Source organism: Rhamphochromis longiceps, linkage group LG23 (assembly GCF_057381845.1).
Source record: "Rhamphochromis longiceps isolate RC_006_pf linkage group LG23, R_longiceps_female_GT1.1, whole genome shotgun sequence".
NCBI lineage: Eukaryota > Metazoa > Chordata > Actinopteri > Cichliformes > Cichlidae > Rhamphochromis > Rhamphochromis longiceps.
The window spans coordinates 47,105,884-47,130,307 of record NC_140578.1 but is presented as its reverse complement, the minus strand read 5'-3'; the positions used below and the strand labels follow the sequence as shown (position 1 = coordinate 47,130,307).

General features: G+C 42.8%; 1 protein-coding gene across 1 annotated transcript; it reads right to left on the bottom strand.

Moving 5' to 3' along the window:
* Window positions 1-653: 653 nt before the first annotated feature.
* On the bottom strand, window positions 654-24,424 carry sts (steroid sulfatase (microsomal), isozyme S). The gene is made up of 11 exons (XM_085399102.1): window positions 24,298-24,424; window positions 22,988-23,044; window positions 17,467-17,639; window positions 15,914-16,035; window positions 15,529-15,651; window positions 10,913-11,318; window positions 10,698-10,834; window positions 8,369-8,506; window positions 6,417-6,576; window positions 6,071-6,192; window positions 654-2,249 (listed from the first exon to the last, which is right to left on the bottom strand). Exons 3-11 carry the CDS (start codon window positions 17,619-17,621, stop codon window positions 1,897-1,899), a joined length of 1,716 nt encoding a protein of 571 aa, XP_085255228.1. The 5' UTR covers window positions 17,622-17,639; window positions 22,988-23,044; window positions 24,298-24,424; the 3' UTR covers window positions 654-1,896.

Sequence of the window (24,424 nt, the reverse complement as noted above, 5' to 3'; positions counted from 1 at the left end):
CGTTAAACTGCAGGAATGTCTTAAAGACATAAAGACCTGGATGGCCGCTAACTTTCTGCTTCTTAATTCAGATCAAACTGAGGTTATTGTACTCGGCCCTGAAAATCTTAGAAATATGGTATCTAAGCAGATTCTTACTCTGGATGGCATTACCTTGGCCTCCAGTAACGCTGTGAGGAACCTTGGAGTCATTTTTGACCAGGACATGTCCTTCAATGCACATATTAAACAAATATGTAGGACTGCTTTCTTCCATTTGTGCAACATCTCTAAAGTTAGAAATATCCTGTCTCAGAGTGACGCTGAAAAACTAGTTCATGCATTTATTACTTCCAGGCTGGACGACTGTAATTCATTATTATCAGGAAGTCCTAAAAACTCCCTGAAAAGCCTTCAGCTAATCCAAAATGCTGCAGCAAGAGTCCTGACAGGGACTAGAAAGAGAGAGCAGATTTCTCCTGTTTTGGCTTCCTGTTAAATCCAGAATTCAAAATCCTGCTCCTCACATACAAGGTCTTAAATAATCAGAATCAGAATACTTTATTGATCCCTGGGGGAAATTATTTTTTGTTACAGTGCTCCATTTTAAACCAACAGAGGTAAAGAAAATCAGGCTTGGTTGAACTAGTTACCTTTAAATCAGGCCCCATCTTATCTTAATGACCTTGTAGTACCATATCACCCTATTAGAGCACTTCGCTCTCGCTCTGCAGGCCTACTTGTTGTTCCTAGAGTATTTAAAAGTAGAATGGGAGGCAGAGCCTTCAGTTTTCAGGCCCCTCTTCTGTGGAACCAGCTTCCAGTTTGGATTCAGGAGACAGACACTATCTCTACTTTCAAGATTAGGCTTCAAACTTTCCTTTTTGCTAAAGCATATAGTTAGGGCTGGACCAGCTGACCCTGAATCCTCCCTTAGTTATGCTGCAATAGACGTAGGCTGCCGGGGGATTCCCATGATGCACTGGGAGTTTCTACTTCAGTCACAGTTGACATCATGTTCATACTCTGCATTCAATTATTAGTTATTATTAACCTCTGTCTCTCTTCCACAGCATGTCTTTATCCTGTCTTCCTTCTCTCACCCCAACCAATCACAGCAGATGGCCCCGCCCCTCCCTGAGCCTGGTTCTTTCTTCCTGTAAAAAGGGAGTTTTTCCTTCTCACTGTCGCCAAAGTGCTGCTCATAGGGGGTCATCTGATTGTTGGGGTTTTGTTCTGTTTCGTTTGTGTTATTGTAGGGTCGACCTTACAGTATAAAGCATCTTGAGGCAAATGTTGTTGTGATTTGGTGCTGTATAAATAAAACTGAATTGAACTGTATACAAACATGTCAGACCACACTACACTTTTGAAATCTAGCTGACGTTGTGTTTACAGTCCAAACTGTTGCTCAGCTCACAGATGGTCACCATATTCTCTGGAAACTAGTTCAACCAAGCCTGATTTTCTTTACCTCAGCTGCCTCAACAAAACCAGAAAATCAGTATCAGATCGTGGGTATCACAACATTTGTTAATCATTCATGACCCCCCCTTTGCAGCTCGTACTGTATCTCTTAGACTTGTATAAGACGATTCTCTGAACTTGTATTGAGGTCTAAGTCTCATAATATATTTTCTGATTTGACAGCTGACAACTTTACTGTGTTAGTCGCTCAGCTTTGTTGTTATCCAGTCTATTGTATTTTATAATTGCCACCTGTGTGCTGACTAGATTTCTAAATATGAAGCTTGTGTTACTACATCGAGTGACATAAAATCAGTGCAACAGATGACTGCGCCTGGACAAAACAAAGGTTTAATCGTGGATTTGAGAAGTTCATATGAAGTGTCCATATTCAGATTAGTGTGACTCTAAACAGCAGCAAGGATCTTCCAGTGCCGCCTCCACAGAAGCTTACTGGTACAGCTGGCACTGACAGAGCTGCATGACTGTGGAGCAGCAGGGCTGCAGCCAGGGCTTCCACATCAGGTTCGCGTGACTTAACTGGTTCTCCACTGGCTTCAGTGAGCGCCGATGCATCTTCACAGCTTCCTTCATTGTGGCCAGGACAGAGTGAAAGGCAGGCTCAGTGTCTGGGGTCAGCGGTGTGCTCTCTGATGGGTCCTTTGAGAGATCGAAGAGCAGAGGAGGATCGTGGAAGGTAACGTACTCCGGCGTGCAAAAGCAGATATGTGTATGGAAACACCCCGTCTTGTTTTCTGGGTAGAAGTTTGGAGTGAAGTAAAAAGCTTTCCACACCGAGCTACCTGAGAACGATAAATGAAAGCACTCAGTGCCACTTTACCTCCATGAAGCAGGGTGCTGAAGTGCAGACTTTCAGCCTTAAATGTAAGACTTTTACAAACCACAGGAAGCACAACATTTATACATTTTCAGATGCATTAATTCAACAAACTAACAATTTTATTTTAATGCTTGGATGAAAATCTGTTGTAGAAAATGACCAGCTGGAGTCTAAAACCCATGGACATCAACAAATGCAGCTTTTCTTCCTGAGAGACGCTCCGTCAGGCATTTACTGCATCCACCTTCAGTTTGTGGATCCTTCTGGTTATCAACTGAAAAGCTGCTCTGCAAGATTTCGATCAGGTTTCTGCAGCATTTGTCTGAATCTGAGCAGAGTACAGCCCTGTGCACGTCACAGCTCGCCCTAATAAAGCTAACATTAGCTTCATCGTGTTTGGGCCTCTTATTTAAAATTACAGCAAGAAGCTATAAACTGTTAATTCAATATTTTCTCCATGGACGCCCCTCTCTGCCTTACTGCTGCTGTCCCAAAGTGTTAAAAATAGCTTTGCAAAGTCATGTTTTCCAGACTCATACATGTTAATGACTTTGGTTCTTATCTGTTCTAGAGTGTATTTTGTGTCATGATGTGTAACTTTTTGAGATCTTTTATCCTCCTTGATTCATCAGGTCACACAGTATCCAGTTAAACTCAGCTTTCCATAAAAATGGATTCATCACAGTCAGTTGCTGATTCGACATGAGGGGGGGATTACTTGAATAGCTATGGCCACGTAGGTTTCGTTTCTTTCTCCTAAATCATCATTTGGAAACTGCATTTTGTATTTACTTTGTCTTTGTCTAATATAAAATTTGTTTGATGATCTGAAACAGGATGTGGCAAATGCACAGCACTGTACATCTGATACATTTGATGAGGGAATAACCTCGCATGGTCATGAAACTGCTTGTCATTGAACTACCTAATTCATTTTAGATCTCTGCATGAAAGTGGCTGTAATTCAGTTAATGCATGTTTGTAAAACCCCTTAAATGAAAGCTGAAATACTTCAGTCACATATGGTTTGAAAACTACAAAAAAATGATGTCTTTGTCCAACAAGTTATGGACCTAACTGTAGATGAGCAGCCTACTGGATCTCTGCAGCAGCCACATGTTATCAAAAGGTTGATGAACAGAATCAACCTTTTGTAAAGTGTGTAATGTATGTTTTGTCAAATAATATCAAAGAGAAACACATTTTCCATTTGCCTTTTTTCATGACCTGATATGGTACATTACAAAATTACACCCTGCACAGGCCGCCACTCGGTCGCAGAGCTAACACTTACAGGCAGACAGCCGTTCACCTATTCACAATTTAGAATAATCAGTTAACCTCACACTCTGCACACAGTGCTAACAACTAGCTGTTCGATATAACCATATATATCGATGACGATATAAAAGCGTCCATCGTTTCATTTTACGCTGTCGTTTGTTTCGTGGTGTCGCAAAATAAACTGTTTACAGCAATATTTTTCATTGTTTTTCATCGTGGCTCTGCTGTCCGCTTGTTTGTTTTCCACATAAACCTTTCACAATAAAGCTCAAGATCCTTTTGAGACTTTTCTAAATAAACTGAATCACGTGAAAGAGCATGCAGAGAGTTTACGGATGAGAAGCAAAAAAGAGCCGTCAGGTGCTAAAAAATAAAGCTTAGACTCAAAGTTTGAGAGAAAACGGCGCCGTTACAACTTATGTCTAAAAATGTATCGTTTCATGCATCGGTTAAAACACTCGACTCCAGGTACATGACGCGCAGCTGGAAACACTAAACGCAAGTCGAGCTGCCCGAGATTCACAGAATTTACAGAAATGTTACATTTTTGTGATTTATATCGTTGTCAGGACGATAAATGTCTTCTATCTGATATGAGATTTTTGTCATATCGCTAACAACTGCACCACGGTGCTGCCCCTGGATCTAGTTCAGCTAAATGAGCAGTTGCTACAATACACCTGGGATTGTAGTTGGTCAGTTTCCTCATTTGTTGAAAGCTCTGGTCAAACATTTCCTGCAGAAGGCTTAAAGAGCCTTCTAGAAGCTCGGACGGCCTCAGCCTGAGCTGAGTGTGAGAAATCTGCAGGAAACGTCTGAAGTTGTTTTCATCCATGCACTTGTATCATTTGGTCCATGTGACGGCTCACATCACCTGCTGGTTTCATGCTTTCACTTTTTAAATTTTAACTCCAAACACGGGTATGGAGCCATGGTATACTTATTATCCATAAACTCTATAATGTGTAGTAATATAGTATATGTTTCAGTGTGATACAGATCAGCAGTGGTCGGGCACTTTGGCCAAACTGCTGTCTTTAAAAGTGACCATAAATAGAAATGCAGCAGCATGCTCAGGTTTTCAAATGAGACCATTGCTGTTAATGAACTCCATTCTGTATTTTATTAACTTGTAAAAACTACATAAGTAACTGTGGAATCTGTGAAAGTTCAGCTGAGAGATCTTTTCAGACTGTCTTGCGGTGTCAGATCTCCCCTGAGACCTTCTCTGATATTCAGGCCAGGGGACTGTTACAAATATTTAAGTCTGCTTTGGATGATTGCTCTCTTGAGGAAGCCAGCCTCTTTTCATCTTTGTATGTTGACTTCAAATAGCACCAGAAATATGGCCTCAAATAGCAGAGTTTGTATCTGTCTGGTACAAAGTGATCTTTGTCCTTTAGTTTGGTATGTTACATTTTAGTAGTTTATTAATCTATTTCAGAAGTGGCCAACCCGCAGCTCCTGAGCCGCATGCAGCTCTTTGCCTGGTTTCATGCAGCTCTTATATTGAAGTTTGTGGTTTTTTTAATCTGCGTGTTCGCTTCGTTTGAGTTTAACACTGTATTTTCATCAAATGCAAATGTGCGTGAGATGGAAATACCGCAAAGTTTCCCAGTAGGTGCGAGTGTCATGATGGGTGTGACCCTGTGTTTTGTGTTTGATTTATACTTGATTATTGCAAACAAAGCTTGGAGTTTCTGTTTCTGTGCCCTCCCCATGCTTCACGTTTGGTTCCACTGCATCATCCACAGGGAGCAACTCGCGTCTAAATCACTGAATTTAGACAACGTCATGAAGCCTGTGATGGAAATCATCAACTGCATCCACACACATGCACTTAACCACATGCAATTCAAGAATCTCATCGCTGAGCTGGACCCGAGGCTTCCAGGTGACCTGCTGCTGCACTGCACTGTGAGGTGGCTGTGATAAACCCAGGCACTCTCTCGCTTCTTTGAGCTTTTGGATGCCATAATAATAATAATAATGGATTGCATTTATATAGCGCTTTTCAAGGCACCCAAAGCGCTTTACAATACCACTATTCAGTCACTCTCACATTCTCACACTGGTGGAGGCAGCTACAGTTGTAGCCACAGCTGCCCTGGTGACAGAAGCGAGGCTGCCATATGGCGCCATCGGCCCCTCTGGCCAACACCAGTAGGCGGTAGGGTAAAGTGTCTTGCCCAAGGACACAACGACCAAGACAGAGAGCCCGGGGATCGAACCGGCGACAGATACGCTTCTCAACCCCCTGAGCCACAGTCGCCCATGAAACTGTTAATGGTAGAGAAGGACTATCTCGAGCTCTCGGACCTCAAGTGGATTATGGATCTGGTCTCTCTGGTCGACATGCTGTGTCACTTGGACAGACTGAACCTGACCCTGCAGGTTAGGTTAAAAATGCTGCCTGACCTGGTGCAAAGTGTGTTTGCACTTGTCAACAAACGGTAGAGGTTATCAATACGGCTTCATCTTTCTCTGTTGCACACTTACTGTTTTGGGGATACCATCTGACAGCGTTCAAGTTGGCATTACAGTAGTGAAAGAGAAATTCATGCTTGGAACGTCCAGCTCTCCCCTGTAGCAAATCCATGAGGTCATGACCATCTATCTCCCTGCAGAAAGAAAGTGAACATGAATTACAATGGTGGCTGCAACTGATCAAAGCCTCTGGATTACCTTAACACCCCACTCTTCATTAGAAAACATGTTTCCTCTGCTCACATCCAGGATTCCCCTCACTGTGAATCGCTCTCACTGCCTCTCCTTTCTTTAAATGTGACCTAGATTTCAGGCTGACATAAGGAAGGAGCACAGTCTCACCGCTGTGCAGCCTCACCTGTCCTCTGGGACTGAAGCTCCACTCAGCTGCACCACAGTAGGAAACAGGTCCATGTGGCTGGTGGGCTCATCTATCTGTCTGCCACCAGGGATTTTCCCAGGCCAACGTAAAATTCCAGGGACCCTGATTCCTCCCTCCCAATTCGTGGACTTCCCTGCTGCTCGGTAAAAGAAAAAAAAGAACAAGAAGTCATGAAAATAATTCTCATCCGGCTACCAATTAAGCCTAAATGATAGCACTGCACCAAATCCCCACTGAGCCGTCTGCACAGGTGGTACTGTCATTGTCTACATTTGCTCTGCCGGTGTGTCTGCGGTGCTCTGCATCACGATTACAAATGAGCTGATCATGTTGAACTTGGAGCTCATAAATCTTAAACAACATTTGAAACACAAGAGAGCATAACGGCACAGAACCACCTATTTTACCAACATGAGCTAGACTTACACTCCAGGCTATTACGTTTTCCTTCATTAAGTTGAAATCCCAGTGGAAATCAATATATTGTGTTTACAGCACATACCAATCGAATGTATTACAGTTGTAGTGGTCTGCGTAACTGCATTCCTGTTGAGCGCTATGCTGGCATAGCTTAATGCAGTACTATACATTAAGCATTGCCTTAGCATGTGCAGTGTGAAAACAGTGCTGGGTTAGTAACTAAAGGCACAACTGGCTTCTTAAGACTCGCCTCCTGCAGAGATGAAAGGGCAGCGAGTGGCTGCCTTATAAAAAGCTGCTCTTTGAATCAAACCTGCTGAGTCCCAACAGAATCCCTGACACGGGTCTGCTCACTGCAAACTAGTGAATGTGAATCAAATGAAGAATAATATTGCTAACATTTTTAGATATGGAGCTTTCGGCACATCCAACAGCAGAGCTTCATTGTCTCATAATTACTTGTGAATTTTCCTGAAGGAAACCGAACGAAGCTCAGAGGCAATGATCTGAGTCCTGCGTGCTTGCAGTTTATTCCAGTGCACTGACTCTAAAAGCAACTCACTTTAAACCACTTAAATATTTCTTTGTTTCTCTGTTTGCTTGCAGGTCATTTTCTAACACAGCCAGTCTTTTAAATGTAAATGCTTATAACTGGTACGTATTGTAATATATTGTAAAGCACCTTTAGTGCTCAGTAAGACTCGAAACATGTCGTACAAATGCTACTCTATTATTGTCAAAGGAGCTTGCACAGACATATTGCTACTCTATTATATTCTGTTTACATAATCTACTTCTTTAGCTGTCACCGGGAAGAAAACGTAATACTGTAGCAGTGAAATGACATAAACACACTCAGCAAAGTTAACTCTTCAACACATTTAGCCATCTGCACCACCCTGGTTGTCAAGTCCAGAAACTCCACATTCACAATGTGGCTGCCCCCTCATTAGATCAGTAACCGGCTTTGATTGATTGATTAATCACCTCACGACCAGCTCCCGATCATCGGTCGTTTGGTTGTAAGAAAATCCAGCACGGCGCATGCCCAGCTTTACATGCCCTCCAGAGAGCCTGTTCTTCAACAGCTTCACTGGCTGCCCGTAGATTATACAGTCACTTGCTAAATATTGCTTCAACCTGGTCCCTCCCTACCTGTGCTCCTTTCTTAGGTCTTTGTTCATCGCTCACCTTGTTGTTCCCTCTGGCCGTCTCACCACAGAGCAGAGCTGATCTGTTCCCCGGCTCTGGAATGAACTTCCTCTTGATATCAGGAATATCTTCCTTATTCCAAACTGGCTTACTCTCTTCAAGCACTGACTCTAATTGTTTTCTATCCTTTCGCTATTTGTTTTTATGCTTTGTAACGTGACCTTTGCTTTTTTCAAAGGCACCCACAAACAAAATGTATTATAATTATTAACTAAATGGTTAAAATCCTGCTGATGTATACAGGCAGAAAGGTCATTACAACCAAGAACAGTTTTCCGTTTTTCTTCTCGGTGTACCTTTATATATTCCGTTCGATCCCCCGTGGACATCGCCTCTGGCAGAGATTTCCTCCAGATGCGCCCCATGATCTGAAGTCAAGTAAACAAGAGTTTTTCCTCTCAAGCTGAGTCTGTCCAGCGTCTCCATGAGCTGACCTGAGAATACACACAGTGCAAACTCCAGTCTGTAATTATTTGGAAACATTTTTCCGTTTGAGTATGAATAACAGAACGAGAAAGAGAAACTGTAAAACAACACGTGTTAAAGCTGCCAGGCAGGAGGAAAAGAGGAAGACCTCAGAGGAGGTTCGTGTTTGTCGTCAATGATGTCATGCAGGACAGTGGGTGTGACAGAGGCAGAGGGACAGAGCGGGATGGATGCAGATGAACTGTGGTGACCCCTAAACGGAGCAGCTTAAAGAAGGAGGAAAAATACATCTTCTATATTAGATTGGTCAAAGTAGGGATCAGTGCTCGCTGGCTGCTCTGCTTTCTTTCTGTGCCTCTCTCCTCTATCTGTGCACGTGTGTTTGTGTCCTCATCTCATCAAGGCCACTCTTCACTGGACCGTTCAACAACACAATGAGTTAAACCTTCTGTGTTTGTGGTGCCTCCGACATCCTCGAACACTAAGTGTTTCTTCTGTACATTTCCCTGGATTCCCCTCCTTGGTGTGTGGTGGGTCGAACCCTGAGGTGGACGGTTTTATGTGGGTTCTCTTCCCCCCGGACCCCTGGAGCACTATTCCACTATTTGCATTATGTCTTTATGCAAATATACTTTCACTGTAAACAAACACACTGAACTTTTATCTCCTGAGTCCAGCGTGCCCATCAGCCTTGACACAGCGATTGTATTGATCATGTCCATCATTACTACTGGACATTAAGTTTTTTCAGTCGCCAAAAACATCAAAGAATACTGTGTAAGAGACACTTTAATTCAATTCAACTTTATTTATACATCGCCAAATCAAAACAACTGTCACTTCAAGGGGCTTTATTTTTAGATCCTAATATAGAGAAAAACTGTTGGCTTTGAGAGTGCTGATGGAGAAGTAATGACTTATAATTGTAATGACAGAGAGACCTATTAACACATAGTGACTGAAGAAGAAACTCCCAGTGCATCATGGGAATCCCCGGCAGCCTACACCTATTGCAGCATAACTAAGGGAGGATTCAGGGTCACCTGGTCCAGCCCTAACTATATGCTTTAGCAAAAAGGAAAGTTTGAATCTTAAAAGTAGAGATAGTGTCTGTCTCCCGAATCCAAACTGGAAGCTGGTTCCACAGAAGAGGGGCCTGAAAACTGAAGGCTCTGCCTCCCATTCTACTTTTAAATACTCTAGGAACAACAAGTAGGCCTGCAGAGCGAGAGCGAAGTGCTCTAATAGGGTGATATGGTACTACAAGGTCATTAAGATAAGATGGGGCCTGATTATTTAAGACCTTGTATGTGAGGAGGGAAGGGAAGCAGGAGAAACCTGCTCTCTCTTTTGAGTCCCTGTCAGTACAGTAGTTATCCTGTAATAGTTGTTGATGATGATGCAGTTCTTCACTCCTATTTATACTCCTCTATACACCAATATTGCATTTAATTATTAGTAATCCTTACCCCAATCTAGTCGGCTCAGATGGTTGAGCTTCCTGAGCCTGGCTCTGCTGGAGGTTTTCTTTTAAAAAGGTGTTTTTCTTCCCACTGTCGCCACGTGAGACTCATAGCGATTTGTCTGATTAGGGCTTCTCCCTGACATGCAGTATACTAAGGTCAGGTCATGATAAACACTTGAATTAGGGGAAAACCTATATGGGTACATTTAAAGCTGTTATAACATATTATGAAATGCTTACAGCTGCACTAATTTACAGTCTTAACAGGTTTTATAAAATAATCAGCTCAATCTTTTCTAATATATTTGTGATAAATAATTTGAGCTGATGATTTGACGAGAAATGTATAAACAATATTTCCTATTTTGACTACAAAGCACAGTGAGATCAGTTCTCCATCCACAAGGTTTTAAGTGGATCTCCTCACATCTTCCACCTCGCCTCACTTACTGGTTCTTCTCTCCTCTGCAGCAGCAGGTGAAGCTGGGGGGGTTTCACAGAGCCTACCCTCCTAACATGATAAGATCGTGACAAGATGTAATTGCTATGACTACACACTTATCTTCTGTTCCCACTTTAACGAATATTCCTGAAGGCTCTTTCTTTCTTAGTGTCATTTGACTGAACTGGGCAAAGAGGAGAGGTCGGAAGCTTCTGGGCTTTTTTTACTGGATTTGAATGAACTGACAGACATAGAAAAGCAGCTTTTCCTTTAAACAGACAGAATGACCTACCCACACTCCAGTCCACCTCCTGCACAGCGTCCCCGTAGATACCGTGGCGGCTCGTTCCTCTGAAAGCGGCTGAAGCAAAGATGGCTGTGTGGACTTGGAGGAAAGAGAAAAGGAGCAGGAAAGGCCTGTTTGAAGTTCTGCAGAAACAAACAATGAATATGAAACATTGCAACAAGAGTTTTCAGATCCAGGTGAATCAGGAAAGCTTCACGTACCGCTCTATGAAGTCCACTGCCTCGTGGACCATCCTCTGTGTCATGTTTTCAGACTTATATGGCTGCTCCACAATGCTGTGGTCCCTCAGGAGAACACAGTTTAAGTATGGGACAGCCATGCTGAACGCTACTGGAAAACCAGTGACCAAAAGCAACAGAAACATCAAGCTCAGGATCGACCTTCTGCCGATGACCCCTCTGTAGTGCAGCACAACTGCAGTGAGCAAAACGATGCCCATTGTTCTGTATGGCAAATTTTTATGGAAGTGGAAAATGGTGCCATGTCCAGGCTGGCAGTCCTTCAGGTTAGTCAGAGGGATACCGAAGAAATAATTGAAGCCGTGGTTGTTAGGGTGGTGGCAGTGATCGTCACGGCTCTCACAGTTCAGGCCCAGGTGCCATTTTCCTGCAGACAAGAAGAAGAAACAAAAACTCAGAAAGTAGAAACGCGATTAAGCTCGAAGCTACAATAAAAGAGTAAACTGTACACTTCCTATAACAAACAAATCTCACTACGGTTACGGGTATAAATATTGACATCAGTGTGAGCTGCTAATAACGCTCAAAACTGTCTGTGATGAGCACACGAGACACTCGGCCAAAGACCTCTTTATTCAACTTGTCTGACATAACATTTAAAGCTGTACTTAATAGACTGGCGCTTACATAGCACCTTCCTGCTGTCTGCATTCATACACCAGCTTTTTCTGTGCCTAAGCACTTTTACCCGCGTGTTCACACACTCACAGGCACTGGGGTCAACTCAGGGTTCAGCATCTACCTCAGGATACCTCAAGACAGAGCCTAGGGGATCTGGGGCATTCACCACCTCTCTCCTTAACCTGGCTTCAACCAGTCTTTCCCATAGTGTACTTCTGTCATGATCCTGGGTCTGCTGACCCAGCGTTTTGTGTTTAGTTTATGTAGCCTTCAGGTTTCCTAAGTTCATCGTTATCATGCCTAGTTGTTTCCAGTTAATTTTACCCCTCGTGTTCCCACTATGTTAAGTCTCCCCTGCTTTTCATGTATTTCATGTCTGTGGCTTATGTTGTCAGTTCAGGTTGTCATGTCTATATCTCACTGTGTTTCCTGTTTTATTGTGAAGAGGTCTGGTGTGTCTGTGTTCATCATGTTCAGTTACTCTCCCCCTGTGACGTAATTATGTTCATGTGTCAGCTGGGTTCCCATGTGTTGCCACTTCCCTCATTATCCTCCTGTGTCCATTTAGTCTGTGTGTTCTCAGTCATTCTTTGTCAGGTCGTCCGTTGTATTCGTCTGTTGTACTGCTCATCCATGTCTCATCTCCAGGTACCCATTTCACTTCACTATGGTTAAGGTTTTTCATGTTTTGTTATTAGTTCACCCAGTTTAGGTTATTGTTTAGTTTTCACCGATGCCCTATTATTTTGTACCCTCGTTGCTAGCCTCAATAAACGGCTTGTTTTGTTAATCCACACCACGTTTTGGTCTGCGTTTGAGTCCTCCTCTGCAACACATACGGTCTGCCCCAGCCAGACCGTGACAACTTCATGGTATGGCTCATCAGCATTAAAGCTCTGTAGTTACTACATCTGTGCACACAACCCTTGTTCTGCAAAACTCTCCATTTCTCAGGCATCTTCTCACTCTCTGTGACTGTTAAACAGTCAAAGGTCCACTGCCCTGTCTCCTACACATCTCCAACCAACCACCTTTTCACTCTTCATACACCTTCATAGCTGCCCTCACTTCCTCCTTTCTTAACCTCTGCACTTCCGCATTCAGCCATTCCATCCTATTTGCAAAATCCACACTAGGGCTGGGCCATATTATACCGTTCACGATAATACCGGTATAATGTTAGGCAACGATAGGAAAATGAAATATCGCGATAGAATGGGAGTAAAACGCACATGCGCAGTGCCTTTGTTTTCATACGCACATGGCGGATTGTTGAGTGAAACAGATGAACCAGAATTGGTTTGTAAAAATGGTGCAACTTCAGTGATGTGGAACTGGTTTGGTGTTTGTCCGTCAGATACACAACAAAGCACATTTTTTTGCAGAACATGCAAGCGGCCGTCGTTATTGTCGTATTTGTCGGACTAAGATGCTCTTAAATCTGGGAGTAATCTGGGTCCTAAACTCCGTATACTTCAGGTCAAACGAACACTGCAGCATCACTGAGAGTTAAAAACTGTCTAAATTCTTTCATCTTTAATAAAACGATCAGCATTGCTGCTTTACCAGGTGTAACTATGAAGTTTAACTCCCAGGCATCCATGAAAACAGAATTTATTACATTTAACGGAGTTAGAAGTTAGCAGGAAGCTAGCGGAAGTTAGCTCGCTAGTTTCGCTAGTTACCTAAGCATGATATAGCATGTTCTGACTGAGAGATTTCTGAAAAAAATCAAACGTACAGCTCTGCTATCACTTCCAACATAAATGAAGACAGGAAACTAAACAGCAGTGACGTTTGTAGGGTTACTGAAGTTGGGCTACCTGGTATACAATGATGTGCTACGTGATCGCTAGCAACACAGCTATGTTAGCATAACATAAACAGTGAAGCTGGAGGACGAACACTAACACTTTTCCACTTATAAAAGTTAACGTGAAGGTTCCTGATGGTTAGAGACAAATGCAATCGCATAGCAGGATGCTGTAAACGGACCAAACTTCAGTCAGGAGAACAACTGAGATAATCCATCCACAATACGAGGTTAGTCATTAATATACTGCAACAACATGGGAATAGAGCAGCTGCCAGAGAATTCAACATTAATGAATCAATGGTACAGAAGTGGAGGAAGCAAGAAGAATGAGTTTAATAAAGTTTGATTTATCTGACTGCTTTGTTTCACTTAATGTGCCTTATAATCCCGTGCACCTTATGGTCCGAAAAATGCGTACTGCACACTGCAGTTTAATGTTGCAAAGCACCTCTTTTTAACTTCAGTGGATATTATACATGGTTATGCTCAGGATATGTCAGCCCATTTCTACTGGAAATGCCTTTTGGTTAAACTTTCAGCAAGGAATTTGCATTTGCACTGTTACATTTTTATAAAGCTTTAATGTACATAAAAACCAGCTTCTTGTTTAAGTGAAAATAAATGGAAGGTTGTCTTTTTGCGCTAGTAATGTTGTGGAGTTGTATTTTGTCTCGCATCAATTATATCGTCGGTTATATCGTTATCGCAAATTTTCAAATATATATCGTGATAAATATTTTTGGCCATATCACCCTGCTCTAATCCACACCATCGGTCCATTTCTCTCCTTCAATTCAATTCACTTTTATTTATATAGCACAAAATCACAACAGTTGCTTCAAGGTGCTTTATATTGTAAGGTAAAGACCTCAAAAAGAAGACGCCACACATGTCCATTAAATTCTGCTTCAGTTACCATGCTGGCAACATTCAACGTCATCCTTTTGATTTCTAGCTTCAGACTCATGATCTTGTCTGACCCTCTCTTCACCTGCAAAACACTATTCACATAAAAGTAAAGATTACCACGACACTATTTCTTTCACCGTGGCTCAGGGGGTTGGGAAGCGCATCCTTAACCGGAAGGTCGCCGGTTCGATCCCCAGCCTCTCTGTCCTGGTCGTTGTGTCCTTGGGCAACACGCTTCGCCTACTGGTGTTGGCCAGAGGGGCCGATGGCGCCATATGGCAGCCTCGCCTCTGTCAGTCTGCCCCAGGGCAGCTGTGGCTACAACTGTAGCTGCCTCCACCAGTGTGTGAATGTGAGAGTGAATGAATAGTGGAATTGTAAAGCGCTTTGGGTGCCTTGAAAAGCGCTATATAAATCCAATCCATTATTATTATTATATTCCATGTAGAAAGTGTGAATCAAGCTGCCGTGCTCCTGGCTTTGCTTCTCTTCCACTTGGTCTCCTTCCATCAGCACACTGTTGGCCAACAGCACCAAAGGCAGTTATCATTAACCTGGGCCCCCCACAGTGTGGAAATCTTACTCTTAATGATTGACATGTTTGATTTGGCAGAGACTTTACACCAGAGGGAATAAAAAATGCACTGGCTTGTACCTGTAAATGCACTGTGCTGTCACGATCTCAAGCTCTATACACACAAACAGAATTTAAACTAATAATACACAAAAATCTGATTCACAGGGAAGGATGGAAAAATCAAGTCTCTGTACTAAGACCTGTCTACAAACACAGCAACATAATTGTCATCATTAAGTCATATCAGCAACACAATCTAAACTGCAGATGTTAGAAACCTTGTTCCAAATCACTAAGTCGAAGGTAAGCAGGACTGCACTGCAGTGTGACCAGTGTACCAATGGTTAGACTCCCAATGACACTGGGAGTCTGCCAATGAAATGCCTATCCACGGTATACATTGCTCATTTCTTTCACGCCGTGTCTAAAACAGCTGCACTGGTAAGTTCACAGAGTCACCAGCTTAGACGCTACATCAGACAAATCACACCAAAGTACAGCACTTATAATGTCAGCTTCTAAACATGTTTCTTGGTGACATAATGCTTTTTCAGCGTTTCCACATATTCATATTCATTCCTAACAGATGTGTAAGGGTCTGACAAGCTTTTTGTTGTTTTTGCTAATAAGACACATAAGATTCATGCATCATACCTATGAGAGCAGTCTCGTAGCCTTGTTGTTTGACAACCTTGGCAAACGTAATCTCCTGGCTGGGGAGACCTCCAGATGCTGCATTAAATAAAAAGACACCTGGTCTGATATAACCAGCGATACCTGGAAAGAAAGAAAAACAAAAACAAACGTGTGACTTCAGCATGCATAAAAAAAATGACTCAATTCACAACAATGTGCATAAAGAGTTTTATAGACAGTTTTATTGTAATTGGGCTCAAAGCGATCTTAAATAATTCACTAAATGAATGGCCTCTGTTAAAGGTGTTTAACGCTCCTGTATTCTGGAAACTTCTCCACCAGGCCAACATTGAGCACTGCTCCTGTCGGGGAAGCTTGTTTCTGTCTGCAGCTTTTAACTGGCCTGATCGCACTGGGTATCGTCCGGTGAGAAACGCTGCCCTGCTGGGAGTGCAGAGGCTGGCTGCAGCAATGTGGTGGGTCAGCTTCACCCCTTCCTTTGCCAGCTGGTCAATATTGGGGGTCCTGCAAATCACATCATCAGCAATTACAGAACAGGTTTCTCATCAAAGCAAAATATGTCAGACTTGTCAATGCCTGAAATAAAGTTAAAGCAACTTATCTCCAGCTGTTGCCCAAGAATCTCTTGCTCAGTTCTTAATGCCCAAATTTTCCAATCAATCACAAATCACCACTTTACTGTTATTTTACAAAATCAGTGTCCCTGTTTCATAAAAAAGGTCTTATCAAAGAAAAACTATGACTTAGATAAAAATCAGTAAACAAAACTAACCGGGACACGCCGCTGTGATCATTCTGAATCTACTCAAACACTGGAGATGAACGTAAATATTTGAAAGCACCGACGTCTTTGCAGAATTAAAGCTCTATTAAAATTCCACTCACCTTTACTGTAGCGAGACAGAAAGAAATATCAGAAAGAGAACCTCGACAAATAAAACTTACTGCATGGAAACAAGAGCACAGGAATAAAATCTCATTCAACAAATATAAAATGGCATGTATGTATTTTTATTATTGCACTTGGATGCAATAATAACTGCTCGACAGCAGTCATCTATAATAATATTGCCCCTACAAGCCAAAACTCCCCAATGGGCAGCACTCGACAGGAAGAGACCTTGAGTAAAACCAAGCTCGACGAAAGGCTCTTCACACAGAGGCCACAACAGGAAACAGGACAAGAAACAAATGAACAGACAAAGAAATCTTTATTCTCAATTAGTCGGCCCCAATTAAGTCAAAGGAGAATTTTAGAGCAGTACATTGAGACAGAGGTAGTTTGAGATTGATCTGAAAATATCTTTTAAAAAAGTTCCCTTGATTTTTGTACTTAGCTCACATAGGCTTCATATTAGCGGATATTCTTGGGTAACGTCACTTTAGTATAATAAATGCTAAATGTAGCATTAAATAAAGCAATAAATGCTGAATTTATGTTGTTTGCCCAGCATCCAATACAGTGAAGTAATCCCAAATGATAATATCTCCTGTCATGGTCCTGGGTCTGTGGGTCCAGTGTTTGTGAATATTCTTTCAATTAGTTTGTTTCTGGTTATATTTGCCAGTCTTTTATGAGTCCTCTCTCCTCTACTGGGCTTCCTGTAGTGTATATCCAAAATATCAGAGGAACATGTTGTGCTCTTCTACCCTCTCTGCAGCCTGCTGTCCTGTTTATCTACAGATTCAGTAGTCTAACCCCCCCCCCCCCCCCCAGACAACTGTGAACAGTTGAACAGTGAACAATCAACAGAGCCACAATCAAAGATATTCACTCCAGTATGGGAACAAAACGGCCTACAATAACAGGAGGTCAAATGAAAGAGTTCTGGGAGTAGCAGCTTCCCCCCATTTCTGCCAATCACGTCTCTAAGAACCAGTAGCCAAATTACACTTAAGCTTCACCAGCGTCAGTGAGAAGCAACATGTTCTTACCTCAGTGAGTTATTGCCATAACAGCCGAGGTCTCCAATTCCCAGGTCATCCACCATTATCAGGACAAAATTAGGCCTGTTGGTCTCCTGCAGAGAAGCACTGTTCACCTCTAAGAGCAGCAGCAACAGAGAGGACAGTGGCCACGTGGACTTCATGCTGTCAGAACAGAAACACTGGAAGAAAAATCAAACCACATGTAATTGTAGTGTAAAGATACACTGACAGGTACCTGTATTACAGCCAGTAGTATTCTGGAGTTTCCCATCAATGACTCTGAAGCGTCCGTCAGTCGCTGTCAGTTACCGATGAATATAATTTAACTGACCATAGTTGACCATAGCTTTGACGCTACAGTAACATTTTCACAAGCATTTCACAAACCGTGGTGAAGTCATTAACCACGGACTGTACTCGTGTCTTCTTCTAGTGCTTTTAATCATGAATAATACAAACTGGTTATGATTCCAGCACACGGTCGAGTGAAAGGTTGACAATGAAGACTGTTACAGGCAGCATTAGCAACACGTTCTCACTCCCAAAGCGGAACATTTTACGCTAGGTGACACATCGTCAACATATTACGTTTTCACCTACCCACCACGTTCCTAAATGACGACCTCGGAAAAATGAGGAAATATGAGAACCGTCTGGACTCAATCTACACATGTTCGCTCTTTTTCTTCAAATCGCTTACAAACACACTATTTAACATCATTAAAGTCCTGGTTAAGGTCGGGGATAAGGTCATGTTTAGGGCTGGAATACAGGGCCCTAAACACGCGGGAGCGTCATTGCACTGGATTTCATAACCCTCTGTGTACCATAAGAAGGACCGAAGGTCTCCTTTCACGTTCCTCAGGAACGCCGCGGGATGTGACAAAACGTCGGCATGTTATGCCTCGGGAGTGAGAACGGGCTAGCAAGAAAGCTGAGAAAAAGCTACTAACTCCTTTTACTGCTTTACATTATATTTTTATTACTTTTTTACATTTACACGCTTAGTTCCTTAATTTTAGAAACACGGGAAACTTGAACTGTCTGGATCAGTGCTTAGAAACCATGGTGGAAATGGTGTCCCCACACTTAAAGCAGCCACAGCCTAATCTTAAACAGGTAGGTTAGTAGGTTAGTAGAGTCCATGTGAGTAAACTGGTGGCACAGCTGTGGATGCATATAAGGCAAAACACAGAGCCTGTTTCTGTGACATGGGAACATCAGGAGATGTCAACAAAACACCAGGAACAGAACTGTGGAGCTCCATAAGTGTGGCTCAAGTTTGAATACAATTGCAATTAAGAAATACAGATAGAAAGTTAACAAATATGTTTTTTTATATTTATCAAGCTAAAAAAAATAAACATTTAGTCTGATTTGATGTTACAATTAAAAAAGTGTTTTTATCTGAAGAGTAAATATCTGGTTTCAACTGTATATTTGATGATTGTCAGCACAAAGAGAGAGAGAGAGGAGCAGAGAGGGAGAGAGAGAATGAGGACAGAACAGATGAACAAGAGCAGGTGAGACACACATGTTAGTCAAATGGTCGTTTACCAGAAGTATCACCGTATCACAGGTCCTCATGTATCTCGTACCTAGTGTTTCTTTTTAGGTTTGCTATTTTTCAAATTCTACATTTATTAAGTTCTGCAGCTTGTTTGCACAACAAGGATAAATAATTATATAAACTTTTCTCAATCTAAATAGTGGACTTTGGTACAATTAAAAAAAATAAGTGTAGTGCAGGTCTATGATGACTTTTAGTGCTACTATCATCTAGTTCTGATTCTGGTTCTGTCTTGGTTAAGTCCTCAGTAGTCCTGATTTTGAACTGTTGTAGTCCTGTTTTAATTCCGGATCAGTTCTGGGTCTGGTTGAATTGGGGTTTAGTCCTCATGTCTTGATGCAGCCCCGACTTTGTTCTGCCTCACTGCTTAATTAAAAAACTAGTCTAAGGTGTCCTGCATATGTGATATATATTTTTCCTATATGAAGCCATTCTGTTTTGAACAAAACTCAAAACAGAGCCAATTAATCTTTCAGTCATTTGTACCCCCCCCCCCCCCCCCCAAAAAAAAAAAAAAAAAAAATTTCATACTACCCTTTAGGGCTAAGCCCCGGGTGTTTCAAATGTCTGGCTCCGCCTCTGCCTAACACTGAAGGTAGAAAGTATGAAATCACTTTTGATTATTGACAAAACTGAAAACAGCATTACTAACAATTACTAATATACCTCACCCCTGACGTCGTTGCCCACCTCTCAATTTTAAATACACTTAGTCATTGAGGGTTAGCAGGAGGGACTATGCGCTTACCTGCTGCTCCTTGGCAGGTAGCTCCATGCCCTCCTGGGTTTTAATTGCACCTTAGAACACACATGCATCAACACTACAATGAGCGGGTGGAGGGAGGTTTGGAGTCTTCTCCCACCCCCATTCTCTGCGGCCTGCTGGAGCGGGAGGGCTAGTAGGAGGAGTTGGCCGTCCGACTGCGGTCTGGGGTGTGGGGCCTCCCTGCTGCTGCGGAGTCGGGGTGGTCTGCCTCTCCCCACCGCAGGGAAAAGGGTAACACCACCTGGGTCTGGGTGCAATTCCCCCCTCCAGGGGCAAGGGTACCTAGACCCGGTTTGTAGAGTACACTTGGGGAGTGTGATTGTGTGTACAGCGTCTCTTTATGTCTGTCTCCACGTTGGTTGAGTGTGGAGTGAGTGCATATGAGAGCATGAGGGTGGGAATGGATGTTTGTGTCTGTGTGTGCCTGTATGTCTGTGTCTATATGTCAGGTTGGGTATCAGACGCCACCTCTCTGGGGACACCTCAGGCCCTCCAAGGTTTGGAGGCCTATCTCCACCCACCACCACTTCCCCTGCCGGTGGCGGACTCCCTCAGGTGTCGGTGTGTTGGTGGTTCTTTGTGTCTGGGGGTGGGCGTCCGGGTGCACACCGGCTCACTCCTTGGCGGCCGCTTGTCGGGGCCTGGGGCCTGGGGCTCGCTCGGGCCCCTTTGGAGGTGGGGTGCCCCCGGCCTCTCGGCCTGGGGCTCGGTCACTCAGGCGCAGCTGGGGGCCGGCGGAGCTCACGGGCGCGTCACTGCAACTCCCCCTGACTTCTGCTCCGCGGCTGCTGGGCGAGCCCTCATCTGGGACTCTCCTCAGCTCTTACTGGGACAGTGGCGCGGCTGCCCCTCTGTTGGTCTTCCATGGTCTCTTGTGTTCTGGGGGCCTCTGGATGTCTGGAGTTTTGATCTCCTCCATACCCGCTTCACACCCTGGAGGACGGGGCTGTGGCCCCCCCACACTCCCTAGCAGATCATTACATGGAGAAACCTTTGGAATGCAAGCATGCTGATCCACACAGGTATGCACACACGGGTATTCACAGACGCGGACTAAAGCTTTCTTGGCTGCTGCCTCAAAGCACACTGTGCGCTGTCTATCTTGCGTGCTGCACAATATCGTTTATTATTTAGTAAATATTGATATCTATGACTAGCTAGTTTATTGTGATGGTGCTTTGTTTTCTCTATTATTATGTTGCTCTTTGTTGTTTGCTGTCTCCTCTGTTTGTTTTTGTTTGTTTGTTTGTTTGTTTTTTTTTCTCCATACAGGTGACCCAGGAGTTTTTTTTTTTTTTCTCTCTCTTCCCCCCCCTTCTCACCGTCTCTTCTCCCCTTTGGTTTTCTTTCTTTCTCTCCCCCTCTCTCTCTCATTCATTCCCCCTGTCCTATTTATTAAAAAAAAAAAAAATGACAAAGGATGAACTGAAGCTCTGCCATCACGTAATGTCGCATACTGCTGTTTCTGATGTCATTTAGAAAAAAAAAGAAAAAAAAAAAAAAACAATTACTAATGACATTCTTATGCACTTGGGAAATATTTGATTTCATTCCCACTTGACCTGCAGCAGGTGACACCATTGATCATGCCATTCTGATTGATGAACTGTGTTGGTATCTGTGACACAGCTCTCATATTTGTAATAATACGAATTCTGAAATGTACGTATAAATTTAAATGAAGTCCCTCAGGGCTCCATCCTTGGACCAATTCTATTTTCATTACATATCCTATCCTACTAAACAGCTTCAAAAGCATCTTCTGTCATTGCAGATGATGCACAGCTGTAAGACAAACAACCTCAACAGCTACCTCAGGCAATCTTTCACTGCCATTAACTAACTGGATGTCTCAAACTGACACTGTTTGGGTCTGGCAGCTTCTCTGAGGAGAGCCCTTACATCAGCCCTCCATCAGCAATATCAAATCATCTGATAAAAACCTTGGTATTACTTTTGACAAGCATTTGAATCTCACATATCAAAGCTTTTCCCAATTGTATGTATTTAATCTGAAACGTTGCAAAAATGAAACATTTAATGGTTTCCAGTCATTTGGATCTCTTAGTTCCACTAAACTTTAATTTGTCCTGGTCTTGATTAACTCTAAACACTGGCAGCTTATAACTGCAGCTTATTTCAAAAATCAGTCGATTCGGTCGAATGAATCAGTGGTTTGTTTAACAGAACTGTTTAAAACTCATTTTTGTATGTTCATTTGTTCTTAATCTTCCACCTGTTATTTTGATTATAATTCACATGTAATGTGGATGTGGAAGTGTATATGCAGGAAGGAGTGTAACTGTCATGATCCTGGGTCGTTGACCCAGCGTTTTGTGTTTCTTTTTGGGTTCATCTTGTGTTTGGTATTAATTCTTTGGGTTGGTTGTCGTGTCTATTATCCCTACCTGTGTCTCCCCTCTGTGCTCCGTTCAGGTCCCTGCGTTTTGTTGTAAAACAGTCTGTGTGTTTCCGGTTTTACTTTGTATGTCTGCTTCTCATCATGTCCATTAGTGTCAGCTGTGTCCAGCCGTGCCTGTCATCTCCTCATTACCTAGTGTGTATTTATAGTGTGTGTTGGCTTCTGTTCATCGTCGGATCGTCTGTGTTTCTCGGTGTAACAACGGCTCTCTGCATTACCCGCTCCCCGGTTCATGCTCAGGTTTGTCATTTAGTTTTCCCAGTCTAGGTTTTCAGTCATTCGTCTTTTCTCACTGCCTGTTCAAGTCGCTCCACTTCTGTAAATAAAACATCACTCTCATCACCAGTCAACTGCCTGCATTTTGGGTCCTTTTCCTCCTACACCACACGGCTCACCCCGCCAGCCGTGACAGTAACGCCACGAGTCCCAATGATCCACTTTGATTAGAAATGTTCCTAAATGAGAGTGATGACCAGAGGTAGTGTAGTCGCCATAATAAGAGATGCTCCAATTCCCCAAATACTGAGGAAAGGAGCTTTGGTGCTTCCTATATCAGCTCTGTTGGAGCAGCATACACTGGGCCATCTTTTCTTAATAGAGAGGAGAAAATGCTGTCCCATGATTCACTGGGACAGACCCTCCGGTCATTCATGAAAACAACAACATAATAAGCAAAGTTGTGCAGATCATGTAAATGTTCATTATAAATGCATATTTGCATTCAGTTCAATTAGTGAGAATTGTGTGATTATCATAAATTAATTTTTACCTCAGGTCTCGTGGGGTAAGTGATGGATGGAGGGAATTTTACTGCGTCACAGAAATCCTAAACAAGGAGGAAGGAAGACATTCCACTAGATCAAAGCAGTTAAATAAGTAATCAGGACATTTACATATAATATTTAAATATTAACAAAAATTCCCACCCGTGGGATTAATAAAGGTATCTTATCTTAAAATAACATGCATTTGATTTTATAGGCTAAAGGGCAGGATCTACTGTGCTATAATTTATATATTATGATGCAGTCAGTTTGCAGCAATAACTCGCATTCTGCCAAGAGCAGCAAAAACTAGTGGCTCAAAAAACTGCAGCCCTGAGCAGGGAGAGTCTCGTCCCATCCAAAATCAGTGTAAGCTCAGGCTTCACGCACGTTTGCCTCTTAAAACAGTGAGGCAGTTCAAAGGAGCCTGAAGGGAAATCAATGTGGTTTTGATGGAAATCTCTGACCACTGTTTATTATTACAAACTGCAATGTGTGTGAAAGCAGACCTAACATCATTTGCCATCAGATGACGAGACGTTCCAGTTACTTAGTAGCACATTATCACATGGAGATTAATCGAACGCACTAACACGGATTCATTCATAGGACATTTCACTTGTATTCGTTACAGATTCTTCAGCCAGACGTGGCTTGCTGTGTGCGCTCTTCACACCTCACTTCCTCACCCTGCGCACAGAGTGATTTAGGACAGAGAGTTTTGGCACTGCGCTCACAGCTTAAGTGCCAATTATGCAATCGTTTTAAAAACATCTGCCACTCCTTAAAAATCTCGAAATCTTTATTCTAAACATGATCAATATTGTTTTTTCTTATCCAAGTAACCTGCAAAGATCAACAGGGTAAGAACACGTTGGTGAAGCATTTCTACAATTTCGTTGGCACATGTTCATTGACAACAAAGGTCTATTCTATTCTATTCTATTCTATTCCATGTGCATGTTGTCACCCATCTTCTCCATACTGTAGTTTCCACACGGCGAGCACGCAACATCACACATCACGTCAGGTTGTTGTTGTCAGAGGACCGTCCTTTCCTCAGTCAGTGTTCAGGACTGTGTGTCTGCATGCGGGAACATTTATCTTTAATGTGTGGCTTTATCCAAACTGCTATAAATGTATTGTTGTTATTTATTGTTGTTGTTGTTGTTGTTACTGGTCTCCATCCTCTAACAGAGGAGTTTTAGTAGCAAATAACTTTTGCCTTTGAGTTTTACTTCTAACCTGCAGATAAATGAACAGAGTTCGAGTATCCGCACATTTGCTCCTGCAGACAGACGGAAGTGTTACTCACCTGCTGAATGACAGACGGTGATCCGGAGCGCAGGCTGTACTGTTGCTCTGTGGGACGCTTCTCAAATCTTGCAAAGTTGTTTGAGCTCCTGCTGTGAAGCCAGAATCACGCGAGAAGTGGGGGCTAC

What these genes read in the sequence shown, in the direction of transcription:
- sts (XM_085399102.1), bottom strand. Translation starts at nt 17,621, where the DNA reads ATGAAGTCCACGTGGCCACTGTCCTCTCTGTTGCTGCTGCTCTTAGAG. An exon ending in GCAGTGGACTTCATAGAGCG is followed by an intron (nt 10,835 to 10,912) that starts GTACGTGAAGCT and finishes TTGTTTCTGCAG; the next exon opens with AACTTCAAACAGGCCTTTCC. An exon ending in CAGATGGTATCCCCAAAACA is followed by an intron (nt 2,250 to 6,070) that starts GTAAGTGTGCAA and finishes TATCGTTCTCAG; the next exon opens with GTAGCTCGGTGTGGAAAGCT.